At 43.7% G+C, this 14818-nt stretch overlaps 1 protein-coding gene across 2 annotated transcripts in view; it reads right to left on the bottom strand.

Moving 5' to 3' along the window:
* Positions 1-14818, bottom strand: part of CHD6 (chromodomain helicase DNA binding protein 6) — a 215825-nt gene that overhangs the window by 62979 nt on the left and 138028 nt on the right. For both annotated transcript variants that reach the window (XM_059038586.2, XM_067013433.1), the window contains one exon: positions 8063-8258. In XM_059038586.2, coding sequence (XP_058894569.1) covers positions 8063-8258 — 196 coding nt within the window. The remainder of the gene's footprint in view (positions 1-8062; positions 8259-14818) is intronic.

The raw sequence follows: 14818 nt of genomic DNA, 5'->3' as shown, positions 1-14818 counted from the left end.
ACACATACTTTTTCCACCTTATTTTTTTTTCACCCAACAATATATTCAGGAGATGCCTCCATAGCGGTATGTAGAGATATTCCTCATTCTTTTATCAAAGCTGAACATACTGTTTTAGGCAACAAGTCTCCTACTGATGGACAACTAAGTTCTTTTGTTTTGGGTATTACAACTAGCTGCCACACCTTCTTTACTATCTTTAGTCATTCTAAATCTTCATTATTAGGAGAAAATCTGATGGATAGCTCTGGTAAATAAAGGAAATGATCTAAGTAAATAATATGGTTTGTAGGGCTTCCCTGGTGGCACAGTGGTTGAGAGTCCGCCTGCCGATGCAGGGGACACGGGTTCGTGCCCCGGTCCGGGAAGATCCCACATGCCGCGGAGCGGCTGGGCCCGTGAGCCACGGCCGCTAAGCCTGCGCGTCCGGAGCCTGTGCTCCGCAACGGGAGAGGCCACAGCAGTGAGAGGCCCGCGTACCGCAAAAAAAAAAAATAATAATAATAATATAGTTTGTGGAAACCATAAGGCAGTAATAATATGTGGTCATTAAGTACTGACACTGATTTTCTTTTTTTTGGCTTACCTGGTGTTGAGGGCAAATTACAAGAGGGAGTTTAAGAAATATTCTGAGCAAAGGTCTAATAGAGGAGAGCTACAGGCATCACTAATTTATTACCTTCTTGGAATCCATATCCCCATTTGTCCTCAATACCAGAACCCTGACTCTTATACAAGGGCAGTGACTTATTCAACTGAAACCATTTCCAGCCTGCCAGGGCTGGTGAGGTAATACAGTTCTGGACAGTGAGATGTAACAGCAGTCTATCAGGGATATCTGGAAAAGTTCTGCTCTCTTGAAAAAAAGTGTCACACCTTCCTTCCTTATTTTTCCTATCTGGGGTTTGAAGTATCCATCTTGGAACCAAGAGTGTGTGACCCACACTCACTGAGGATGGTGGAGCAGGGAGACAGAAGGGACCTGGGACTCTCATGTCACCATGAAGCCATCCCACTAGTCCTGGGATACCCATGTCTGGAAAACAAACCTCTGCTGGGGCTGGGGGTGGGCAGGGGGCACTGTCACGAGCAGCTAGATGGTACCAGGAGATAAACACATTCTCTACCAAGACGACTTACTTACCTGAAGGATAACACGATGAGTCCTGCCACATTTAAGAGACTTGCCATTTTACAGTCAAATCTCATATATTCCTTATTTTCCTTTTCAGAACTCACACACACAAAAATGTGGTAGAGAGAAACATTGAGAACTAAGTCAACAACTGAGGTGAAACGCAAACAAAACACACCAGCAGAGGTATAAACATAGAACCTTTGGAGCTAGACCACCAGTAGGAGGCAGTGGTGCTACCCCTTGCCCCCAGGGCCCTCCATCCCAGGGGAAATTACAGAGCTCCAATGCTCTCCTGCATGATTTGTAGGCACCTAGTTTGTTCTGTACCTTTTAACACATTTGAGGTGAACAAAAGCTTACAAGAAACAAGTAGGTTCAGAAAAATTTTAAACAGATACAGATCCCAATGACTGTGATGGGTAGAAAGGAGAAGTCTCCAAACAGTGACAGATTTCCAACTGGTTCCAGCCCTCAATTCACTGTTGTCAGGTGCAAGTCCAGAACTTTACACCATGTCTTTACGATCACGTGAAAATTAAATAGGTGGTACAAAGAACCATGCATAATGTTGATTCCTCTCTTGACTCTTATATTACTCTTTCAAATTATTAGTTCTATTAACATTTTAAAGGTACATTTCCTTTAATACTTTGAAATACTGTTTGTACATGAATGAAAATCTACATCATCAGAGAGGTTAAAAAAATTACCTATAGTCCCACAAGAACCTAGCCACGTCTAGCATGCTGGGACACTTCCCCAGTTCATTTTCTACACATGAGTATTCTATTTCACGTCCAGCAATTTTACATTTCTCCTGGTACGCTGAAAGTCTGTATCCGCAGGCCACCTACTCAGCAGAAGAGGAATCAGGGGCTCTCAGTGCAGTATGGATCAGCGGGCACTGACTGGGAAGCTGCCCTCCCCCTCAACTGTCTCCTTTGCAGGCCTACTTTGGAATCTGAAATTTCCAGCTCCAGATTTATTCTTTGGGGAAAGGTATCAACCCCTCTGACAATGTAAACATCTCTGGGAAAGAACGCCGATATCTGTTCATTGCACTGTATTTCCACTGCGTGGTTCAAAAGCCCTGAGCACTTTTCTTTCCCCAGGGCCTGGCCTGGTGTGTAGGGCTCAATAAACGTGTCATAAGTCAGTCAAGACCTGGCTGAGAATAGGAAGGAAGGAGAGGCAAGTTAACAGCATGGGAAAAGGGAGCTTTTGGGCAGCAGAAAAACGGAGCAGGGAAAGAGAGGACACTGAAAAGAGAGGCAGGAGAGTACTTAAAAGAAACTTGACTCACTTTATTTGGACCTCTGACGCTGTGCTGTAAGCACCTGCCCCACCTGCCTCAGGCACACCACCAACGCTCACCCCACTCTAAGTTGTCACACTTCTTGTTCCCTCTGTCTGCAACATTCTTCCTGCTGATTTTATAACTTAAGATCCCCGCCCGCATCATTTAGGTCTCTGCTCAGATGTCACCTTTTTGAAGAAGACTTCCTACACCACCCTCTACATCAGGGCGTCCAATCCCCATTATTCTTACCCTGGTTCGTTTCTTCGTAATAAGTATCGTTATCTGGGACTACCTTACTTATTTTTCCTTGTTTTTTTGCCTGCCTGCTCCACTAAAATGAAAGCTCCATGAGAGCACACACCACGGGTCTCGGTCACTGCTGTGTCTCCAACACTTTAAACAGTGCCCGGCGCATTCCAGTGCTCAACAAACATAACAAACACTCACTGAAAGCCCGGGCCATGTAATGGAACGCTCACAAAGTCTTACTTTCTCCTAGCAAAGAAAAGTAAACTCAACAGAGTTTAGTCGTCCAAGTGCAGGCATATACATTCTACCAAGCAAGAGGTGGTGCCAGCACTATGATGGCGGCAGAGGAAGTGGCAAAGGGAACCAGCACCTCTCCTTTCTTGGAGCAGAGCGTCAGAGTCCTGGCTCCTGCGGCCGCATTCCCTCCTCCATTCCAGAATCCTCGGCACTGGCAGGAGCTGCCCTACCCTGTGGCTGTGCTCTCGGCTAGGACACCTGCGCGCCCAGGCTTCCTGAATTCTCCCTTTGGGGACAACCTTACCCACAGGAAGGACGGGACCTGGGAAGCACTACCACTGTCACCTTGTGGCCTCTGCAAGGCTGGCACGGTACCTTGCTTTTCTCACAGGCCCGCTCAGCCCTCAGAGCTGGCAGCAGTGAGAAGAGGTAAAGAGACGAAGTGAAGAAACCAGTTTTTCACTGCTCTTTACCCTTCTCAGGCTACGGTAAGCACCCTTTGCCATTTTTTGAACTCAGGGGTTACAGGTACTATAGAACGCCTACACAAAACCTGCTGCAGCTGACGTACCAGGACTGAATCACAGCTGTCCCTCCTGGGTGAAGGCACAGTTTGATTTTTCACACACACTGATACTAACACAGACATGTTCAAGGTTTGAGAGAGGATGTGGCATTTACTTGATGCCCTAGATAAGACCTCCCTAGTAAAGGGACCTAAAACTTGATTTACTGGAACCTAGTGTCCCGGAACCTAAGGAACCGGTGCCTTCACTTGTCTGGAAATGGGGGTAGAAGGATTTGGGAAGGGCCGATGGAGCAGATACCAGAGCAGGAGCCCCATTTCTCTGTCCTCGTGTTTCCAGGAGGCAATGTCGGCTCCCACGTAGGAACACAACACTCTCCTTAGCCTCCTTCCTCTCTACGCCAGAGGAGTGACTGATCTCATCAGTGAAACGGGAGATCCGGTCCGAGCTCCTACAGACTCACGGGTCCCCATCCCCTGTGGAGGGCAGAGTCCCCCCTCTGTCACTGCAGGTTCACCAGGATAGCCTCTGCTCTGCAGGCGGCCGCCAGCAGTTCTCAGTGGGCAAGGTTAACTGTGGGATGAGGGTGCGCAAGTGCAGGAGTCCTCGGAAGTCTAAGTCTGGCTACAGGTCAAGCTATACCATCTAATCCACCATCACAATTTATTAAAGCTGATTGCTTTGATCCTTTGCACTCCTGGGTCTATTTCTTAACTGGTTCTTTTGGCGGCAAAAGGCAGAGAAATACAATTTACTGGACTCCTCAGACTCTAATGAGACCAAAGGAAACAGGATGACATCCAATGTCATCTGATTTATGAAGACCTAGGTTTTAAAAACATATATATTTCTCTAGCAAGTCCTAAGCCTCTAATTCTATCCCCAAAGCACAGAAAACCCCAACAAAAAAATCAGAAGGCTGAATGAACGAACTTTTAATAATAACGAAAAAGCACCAGAAAAGGTAACTCTGCTCTCTGACTTCCAGCTGAGTTTTCAGACAGTGCAGCTCTGTTCCACAGCCATGGAAGCTGGCTTGTCTGCAGGCCTGCCTCAGGGACTGGGCTGAGCCCAGCCTCCCCCTAAGCAGGTTGGCTTCCCTGTCAAGGCTCGGAGGGGGTCTGCCTAGGGGTCGAGAAGCAGTGTCCTGGCACTGTCACTGCTTTCCCATGTTGTCCCGACGCCGGATAAGCACGGACTGCACCACATCTGTCCAGGCTGTTTGAGACCAGAGTGAACATCTACATGTTCTACCATCTGAACTTGACCTCTGGAGCTATGCTAAAATTCCACTAGGGTAGAGGGTAAGACCATGCTCATAATGGGACTCTCTTTTTGTGGCCCTGGTGTTTATATCAGGTAGTATGTGCTTCAATCCACTCACAGATGAATGTTCTATGCCAAGCCCATCTTCCGAAGGAAATACGATCATCCTGTATCAGAGTAGGAATTGTGGTTCTTCAATAACCATGAAGAAATAAAGATGACTGAAAGCTTTCGCTCAATTACAAAAAGTATCAGAATATGTGCATATGTGTGAACGACTGTGTGCAAGTTAACAGAGGACCTAACTTCCTAGCAAGGACAGTACCGGGGAGCCGCCTGGTTGAGTTTTCTGCTCTGTTAGGGAGAGGAATGCATTTCGCTGAGTTTCACAGCTGATTTAGCTGCAGTCCTGTGAACCACATGATCGTCTCAGCACCCTGCTCTCCAGACTCTGTCTTCTACATCACATCCACAGCACGTGCGTGAAGGGCAAATGCCAGGGTCTAGAGTGTGCTGAGTGTGCACCATTCGGGGGGTAGTCTCCAGCTCTCGTGCTCTCCTCCCCATGCCAAGCAAGCCGAGAACCTAGCTCCGTCTCTGGGGGCAACTCAGAACAGCCCACCAATCCCACTCCCCAATAACCACATATCCAATTCCCCGCCCTAAAATTACTCTATTCTTGCCAATTCTTTCATTCCTACCTAGTCTGGTCAGACATCTCAAAAATAAAAGAGGGTTTCCTCTTGGTTACCAAGCTGTAAATAAAAATAACCAAAAAAGCAGCCAGTCTGGAAGACCACAAGTTGAGGAATTCTAACTCTAGAATGATGCCCTGTTCATCAACACCGTCACTCACTCATTTAACCTTCTGCTACGTTCTTCTACAAGTTTTCTCCACTCCCAGCTAAGTCACCCGAATGTTCATGGTCTTTGTTTCTCCACTGAGGTTGAGTGTTAGAAGAAGTTCAGAAACTGACTTGGCATACAGAACTCTCACAGTATCCAATTTCAGTTTGGACTTCACTGCTATTCCTTTATTCATCTCCTGCTACTCCCCCAGAAGGGGCCATTAAAAACGGCCATTCCAAAGTTGCTCCCTTCTCCCCAGACCCTAATTCTGGACAGCGCCACCCACCCCATCTGGCTGGTACAGAGACAAATCAATTGCCTCAGAGGACTTTACCTTCTCCTTCAGGCCTGGACATTCTTGTTCTTGCTTTTTCCATTTCTTAGCATTTCACCTTCAATGTCTAGACTTCACTAGGTAAAGCACGAGGATTCCAAAATCTTTGCCTCTGACAGTGACCTGTCTCTAAATGCCAAGCCCTATGCTTTCAGTTTTTCTCCTGAAAGTTCTTCAGGCATGCCCAGCTAACATGGCCTCCAAATGGCCACCCGTTCCTCGTACCATCATTGGCCCAGGTTCCAAGCCTCACAGTCAGGTGAGCACTGCAAAGGAGCACAGAACTTTACAGCTGTCAAGAACTTACTACTTAAGGAACCATCTGTCTCAGGGTTGGCAAACATCTTCTATAATAGTAAATATTTCAGATGTTGTGGACTATGAGGTCTCGGTTGCAATACTCAACCCTGCCACTGTAACATGAAAGCACCCAGAGATAAAGGGTATACAAATGGGTGTGGTTATAGTCCAATGAAACTTTTTTTTTTTGCGGTACACAGGCCTCTCACCGTTGTGGCCTCCCCTGCTGCGGAGCACAGGCTCCGGACGCACAGGCTCAGCGGCCATGGCTCACGGGCCCAGCCGCTCCGCGGCATGTGGGATCTTCCCGGACCAGGGCACGAACCTGCATGCCCTGCATCGGCAGGCGGACCCTCAACGACTGCGCCACCAGGTAAGCCCCCAATGAAACTATTTTAAAAAAACGGGTGGCTAGTCCACTGGCAATAGTTTCCCACCCCCTGATCTACATCACTATTTTAATTAGGTTCTGCTGATGACCTGATCAAATAGTTTCTACTGATTATTATTACTTTGGCATTGACTGTGTTAACTCCTTTAAAAATTGGTTCTTTGTCATATCTAGCAACTCATCCTTGACCGAAATATCCCGTCACCAGCAGAAAGGCCTAATGGTGAGCTGGCCATAGCCACTGATTTTTCAAGTTGGATGTTGAACACAGTGCCACAGAATTTGTTTTACAATGATTTTTTTCCTGCGTTTTACCCAGTTGTCACCAACATAATAATTTAGAGCACTGGTTTTTCAACTAGTAGATTGTGTTCTTCAAACAAAATGTTATTTTGAAACTCGTTAAATGAAAAAGACAAAGCAGAACGACTCTGTGTGACATGGTAGGTAGGGAAGAAGCCCAGATACCCATCACCTTAGCTCCTTTTCTCTGCATCCCTTCCCGGCAGTATCCCCTAGGGTACCTCCTCAGTTTTGTGAAACAGCAGCCTTCAAACTTCTCTTACCAATCACCTGTATCATGAGAAAGGTTTTGAGGTCCCCACCGCTCTGAGCCACACACTCACACTCTTGAGTTATCAGCGGATGTCCCGAGATCCAATACACACTCAGGATGAAGTCTGTTGTTAATGATAATGGATGTAAAACTGTCATCTAAAATAGCCTTCTTGACAAGTTAGAATCTTTTGGACTGACTTATTGTGCCATCTGGCTAGAATGTCATTGTTTTTACTTTCACACGGGGTTGATGAGGAATTCTGAATCAGAAGTGTTAGCTCTGTCATTTGCTTGTTTACACTTGCTTTTAAAATGTATTAGCTCCAATCTTTGCCATAATCCTTTCAAGCCACCATTATTCAGTTTGGTTAAAACGACCGAATTTAATCTGCAAATACACTTAACCGGGCCCACATCAACCCTACTGTGCTGCATTCACTGGAGAGCAAATGAACTACTGGGGAAGCCTCGGTCACCCCTGCCACACCAGGGAACTTGCCTAGCCCTCTGGGTCATCTCATGTACTGTATACGACATATGACCACCTAACAAACAAAGTGAGTGAAAATGCCAGAATCAATCCGTATGTCAAGAATTAGAGAATTAGTCAAGTTTCGTATCTTTCTTTATGTCTGATAATAAATAGTAGTTCCAATCTACATGTGGAGGCTACCACTGTGAAATACCATTTGATTTGTACTACAAGGAAAGAACCACTTGGATTAGTGGGAAGGCTCGACATTTACTTTTTATTCAATTGTACCCTGACCGAGGCCCTAAGCCAGCCATCTGGCCGAAGCCATAGCAATAGCATGGAGCATGGCAGACACTCTCTATAGCTAAGCCAGGCCCTGTCATGATATTCTTGGATTCAGGGACAGCTAAGGCAAATAGCAATCATCCTAATGGTTACCTGCAAGTCATTTTGTGGGTTCCAGTCTGAATCAAATATGATGCAGGTATCGGCAGCTGTGAGATTGATCCCCAGGCCTCCCGCTCGGGTGCACAGAAGAAAGACAAAGCGGTCTGAGTCTGGCTTACAGAACCGGTCGATGGCTGCCTGGCGCAGGTTTCCCCGTACTCGCCCATCAATTCGCTCATAGGTGTATCTGAGGGGACCCAAACGAACGAAAGCCCACGTGTTAATCATGACTTCAGTGGAGAACAAGAAACAACGCAGGAAGCTGTTGACTAATGGCCTTAAACCCGTCACTTCTAAATATGGACCTAATGTCAGTGGTCTAAAAGGAATCCCCCCTCTACATTCGCAGCAGGGCAGACACCTAAAACTGCACTGCAATATGGCCCCCTCTCTCAAAACAAACGAAAACCAAATCAAAACAAAACCCAGCCACACGACGGAGGACCAGAGGAACTGTAAACATAAAATATCAATCCCCACTGCCCAGGCAAACTTACTCTCAAGTGTTTCCCAATTTTCTTGCACTGAATCTAATCATAAGACCAGGAAAAGCAAATAAAACCTTCAACCATCTACTTTCAGTAGGACTCATAACACGGAATCAAAGTTCGAATCAGGCTCCATCTGCTTTTGGATGGACTGAAAATGGGAAGAAGACTGGATGGACAGGCAGTCTTTTTATGTCTGGGTTGGTCACGTCTATCCTCACAGTTCCTCAAAGCTTCAGAGATAGCAAGCAAAACCTCCAGGTTTATAGCTGAAACCAAGGTCTTTTGGGCAGCATATTGCCAAGCAAGTAGGAAGAAATCACAGGAAAGGTTCCTGAGCTGTGTCAGGTTGGAAAGAAGCCAGGAGAATTTTTAGAGGAAAATAAAGTGAGGAAGCAAAAGCTGAATATCATCAAGAAGGCATATTCCTGTGTAGAAAGTTAAGAAATAAGGGTGGAAAGAATGGTGAGGAGAAGGTGACAGGAAAGAGAGTAGGAAATTAAACTGCGGCGGGAGCCTATTAGCATCTGTCCATCCAATTATAAAACACAGAAGGTTTGTTTACGATGGAGATCATGTAATTAGCACAGAATTAAAACATAGTACCAATCTGGATAGCTGCTGAGTCTTATTTATTTCTTATTTACCCCTTGACAATGAACAAATTAATATGGGGATGCTACCCTGGGCCCAATTTTGACCAACAAGCAAGAACTGGTTGGTAAAGTATATGTAATAGGAACCATGTGAGAAAAGGACGACATCCTAGACCCCACGATAGTCAAGGACATAAATCCTCACAAAAACCTTCCTAGCAGCCCAGAATCTGGGAAATCAGATCTCTAAAAATTCAGATAAACAATTGGTAAGAGACTAAGGATAGATCCTCCAGGAGTAGATGACTCTGGGTGGGAGCGGCTCTAGATAACTTAACTGGGCAATATAATCCTGACTTCCTTGAGTAAAAGGAAAATCCACGTGAGACGTCACCTAAGGAAATACAGGTAGAGAAAGCAGACCAATTCAGGCTCAGAAGGGACACGTACAAAGCAAAGAACCAAGTCCAAAAAGACTGTCTTCTTTTTACAAAGCTAGAGTGCACCCATATCTGGAATTACAGGTGCAGGTTTTTCCGTTCTTCTTCTTTTTTAATGCAATAAACTTAAGAATAATACATGAGACTACAGTAGCAAATAAAAGCAGTGGTGGTTACAGGATTGTCATGAAGGCAGACTAAGAAGATTTTGTCCTAAGCTAAAAGCTAAGGGTCTTATGTTGAATTCTATACAACTATGAAGCAGTTAGATAAAATTATCATCATTATTAATACCAGCCACAGCAAGAATATTAGCAGTAAGCTCCTAAGTGTCAAGCTCTGTGCCAGGCACAGCGATATGTGATATGTGCTTTATATGCATCACCACATTTACTTCTGGCAATAATCCTGAGGTAGTTCCCTATTTTACACTTGAGAAAACATCAAGAACAAAACCCAAAAACAACAACAACAACAACAACAGCCTCACAAGCAAAATAACTTGCTTAGTCACCTAGCTGGTAAGTGAGATCCATTTGACTCAAAAGTCCACACTCTTAACCAGTTTGCTGTATGGCCTTCACATTGTACCCTACATTTCAATGCAATAGAAAGATTTCCCTAAAAACTTAAAAGAGAAAAATAAAGGTAAGTAAGAGACTCTGGTAAACTTAGAAAACCTGTAACTCTATCAGAAGGTAAGAAGAGAAACTACAGATATCCAAAATGACTGTGATGAATCAATGCACCTAGGAACTGCACCGAGTTACTCGTACGTTTGGCCACGTATATGATGCAGTGGAAGAGGCACAGGATTTGGAGTCAGAAGACAGGGTTGAGATTCAATTAAATGATAGCTGTCACTACCCCACCATCACACATGTGAACAATTAGTGCCGCAGGCACACAGGACTCAATGTTCTTTGACAAGATACCCCTAAACCATCAGAGAGGAGCCAGATGCCCGTGATGTGAGTGAGGCGGGGAATGAGCATACTATTAAGGAGGAGGAGAAACCAATAAATAGAGATGATATAGCTCGGCGATCACCTAGGGGAAAAAATTCCCATAAAATTAGATAAGTGTTTGGCCGTCTATGATAGAACACAGTTTTAGAAATTGGGCAGGATGATTGGAACGTTAATTCTCATTTCTATCACTCAGTTTTGAGGGACTGCTCTCGAAGAACACAAAACTAAAATAAAAATCCAGTGATTTGAGAGTTCAATTAAATTGTTCCTCACTCCCCTCACTCCTGAGCCAGATCCTTTGGCTATGCCCTCACCCCTGTATGATCACAGCACGAAATTAAATGGGAACAAAACCAGTCTGACAGCTGGCAGGACAATGAGGCTCAAGAACAAAGAAAATCTTGAGGGCTAGTAAATCTGAATGAGGAGATCACACATCATTAAATTTTCTGCACCAAACATCAGTGCAGCAATTAACCCTCTGTGTCAACTGCATTCTGAACAAAATCCCTAGGAGTTGATGTGGTCGATCAAACTGTAATTCTGAGTTGCTGTCAAATATCAACAAAAAGCAGGTGGCACTCTGGAAAACCTCTGGGTACTTGCGGGGGGAGTGGAAATGACACATTTTTGGCACAACAGGAAATGTTCACCTCAGAAGGCCTGAAGGGAAATGAACAACCTCATCTCCTAGCAATAACCAGCTGTAGAACATAAAGAGTGAAAAAAAAAACCAAAAACCTGCCATTCACGATTGCCATAAACATACAAAGTACTTACAATTAACCTTAATAAGAAATAAGCAGGAGTTGGCAATAGGGGTCATGTTGGTTTGATCACCATGTCCCTAACACCTATAGAGGTCTCAGCACAAGGTTGGTACCTTATAAATATTTACCAAATCAATGGTGTATACAAAAGACCTGAGTAAGCGCAGTGAATATCATGTTCTTCAGTTTTGCAAAGATGTCAATTCTACCCTACTACGTGTGTAAAAGCCAATCAAAATCCCAACAAATGGATATAGGTACACATAGATAAATACAGATATGTAAATATATAATTTGTTTTTTCTGTAGTGAGGACTGGAGTACTCAGGGATATATTAAAAAAACAATAATTCTGGGGACTTCCCTGGTGGCTCAGTGGTTAAGAACCCGCCTGCCAAGGCAGGGGACATGGGTTCAAGCCCTGGTCTGGGAAGATCCTACATGCCGCAGAGCAACTAAGCCCGTGCGCCACAACTACTGAGCCTGTGCCCTAGAGCCTGCGAGCCACAGCTACTGAAGCCTACACACCACAACTACTGAAACCCGTGAGCCTAGAGCCTGTGCTCTGCAACAAGAGAAGCCACCGCAATGAGAAGCCCACACACCACAACGATGAGTAGTCCCCACTCGCCACAATTAGAGAAAGCCTGCACACAGCAACAAAGATTCAATGCAGCCAAAAATAAATAAATAAATTTATATAAAAAAGAAAAGGATAATTCTGAAGTTCATCTGTAATAATATATGAGCAAAGAAATAGAAATATTGATCAAAAGAACAGAAAGGTTACATACACACCCAGCAAACATAATATCTCAGTATATTTTATGCATACTGTCTTATATGAATGGGGGAAAAGATGGACTATTTAATAAACGAACAATCAGAAATATTTGGAAATAAATTAAATTAGACCCCCGTTATATGCCCTCTACCAAAATTGTAGAAGGACTGAAGACTGAAATATAAAAAATAAAATAAATCGAAGAAGTCCAATTAAAGATTATGAGTTATCATGTACATTTAATTCTTTTATCTCCTCAAATGTCTAGAAAAATGATAGGTTAAGGGATTTTTTTTTAAATGCATAATAATGCCTTCCCCCCAATAAACCTACACACAGAACAGGAGAAAATTCTGGGACTTGGAAAGTAAACCAAGTGATATTTGATTTGAAGAAAGCAGAATCCCAGGTGAGAAATAACCTAATTCAATATGGCAGAATATCCAAAGGGATCAGGCATTGGTGGCACCAGGTATCCCTGAAAGTGGAGATACAGAGAGTCTAAAAACAAGGGAACTAACTAGTTGAATATTTGTTGAGGTATCTGTTAGCCTATCCATCATCCACCCCAGTGCTGAGAGGATAAAAAAGATCTGTACCTCTCTCTACCTTAGGAGACACCACACAGTTAAAGGCAGAGGCACCATACTAAAAAAGGGAAGAGAAGCAGAGATATTGAGACCTCCCTACCTCTCTCCACCCCTTCCCCACAGTAAGCTCCCAGTCCAATCAAGTTCCCACCCTCCGGGCAGGAGAGAGGAAGAGAAACATCCCAAAGCACTGACACTGGAGGTTCCCTGATGAAATGGTCCAGCTAGACAGACAGTGTTCACAGATGGAGAATAAGGTAGCCAACAAGCTGGCCCCCATTTTCTAATCTCTGGATAGTGCCTACCATCTGGCAGCCAAAACCAGACATCTCAGGAAAGCCTCTGACCTTTGAGGCTTTCCTTCTGGTGTGGAGGGGCAAGGTCTTAACACACTAATCCTCCAGTAAACAACAACCACAAAATCTGGGAAAAATACAAAAACAAATGAACAGAAAAACCTATCTGAGGGCACCAGAGGGTTAAGGAAAGCAGGTAGGTTTGGGGGAGAAACAGGAAGTTGTGGTTTTGGCCAGACAGGAAGCCGAAGTTATGGCAAAGGTGCAGGGCAGCTATAAATCTTGATGAAAAGCCACTATATTTCTGACCAGAGGCAGCAAGAGAAGGAGTCTGGGGCAACCAGGACTGCCAGAGGGTGAGAGAGGATTGCCAGAAAGTAAAGAGACAGAGATGGTGAACCCCACACACCGGGTATAAACTCTTTCTAAGTCCCTGGTTGACCTCTGACCCACACATGCTTGGGGCAGACTGAAAGTAGTCTGAGCTGAGACTGGAGCTGCTACCTACCAGAGATGCTGACAGCATTTGCATTTTGAGACTCACCTACTTAACTGCCTCCAAATAAAAACCATCAACATCGTCATAGCAATATAACAGAATCCTGAATCTCCACAACACAATATTCACAATGTCCAGGGAAAACGTGACCCATTCTTAAAGGAAAAGACAATAGATATCAAACCTAAGATGTTTTAATTAACAGACAAGAACTTTAAAAGCACCTCTTATAATTATGTTCAGGGAAGTAAAGAAATGTACATAATGAATGAAAAGATAGGAAATCGCAGCAGAGAAACAAAACATCACACTAAGAAACAAACAGAAATCTTAGAACTAAAATAGAATCTCTAAAATAAAGAAAGCAATGGATGGGCTTAAGAAGCATGATGGAAATGACAGACAAAAGAGTCAGTGAACTTGAAGACAGACAAAACAAAAGAAGACAGAGAAAAAGGATTGAAAAAAAAAAAAAACAGACCTGTGAGACAATATCTAAAGGTCAAACATACAGGTAATTGGAGTCTCACAGAGCAACAAGAAAACAGGGCAAAAGCAAAAAGAGAAATCAAAGAAATATTGATCTAAAGCTTCCCAAACTTGATGAAAGATCTACATTATAAATTTAAGAAGGTCAGTGAACTCTGCACAGGATGGATTCCACACATCAGTCAAACTTCTGCAAATCGAAAATTAAAATAAAATCTTAGTAGTCAGAGTGAAACAATACATTATACACAGGGGAACAGCCACTTAAATGACTAAAAAACTTCTCATTAGAAATCATGGGGGTGAGAACACAATACAGTAATTTCAAAGTGCTGAAAGGAGAGGGGGGGCAAAAGCCAGCCCAGAATTCTACTATGGAAGACAGAGACATAAACAAAAGAAAAATCTGACTTGAGAAAACAGACACTGTAGGAAGACTGTAAAAAATCTATCATCATTAATCTCAGAATGACAAAACATTGCACCTGTGTGATAACCGGCTGAGTGCTATAAAGACCAAAAAGTTACAGAAGAAAACTAGGAAACTAAAAATATAATTACACGGTGAAAATCTAGGGATTAAAGTTAGAAGACAGAATAAAGGTATTCTACCAGAGGTATAGCAAAATATAATGAGATGGAAAGTAGAGAAAAGAGAAAATTAGGTGATCAGACCAGAAGGTCTGACATGAATAACAGGAGTTTCACAAAGAGAAAACAAAACAGAAAGAAATAATGAAAGATAAAATACAAGAGAATCCCCCAGAAATGAAGGAACATAATTTCAAATGGGAAAGACCTACAAAGCATCCAGTTCAACAGAC

This window comes from Kogia breviceps, chromosome 14 (genome assembly GCF_026419965.1).
Source record: "Kogia breviceps isolate mKogBre1 chromosome 14, mKogBre1 haplotype 1, whole genome shotgun sequence".
Lineage (NCBI taxonomy): Eukaryota > Metazoa > Chordata > Mammalia > Artiodactyla > Physeteridae > Kogia > Kogia breviceps.
Note: the sequence above shows the minus strand (reverse complement) of the source record. Positions and strands in the feature narration are given on the sequence as shown.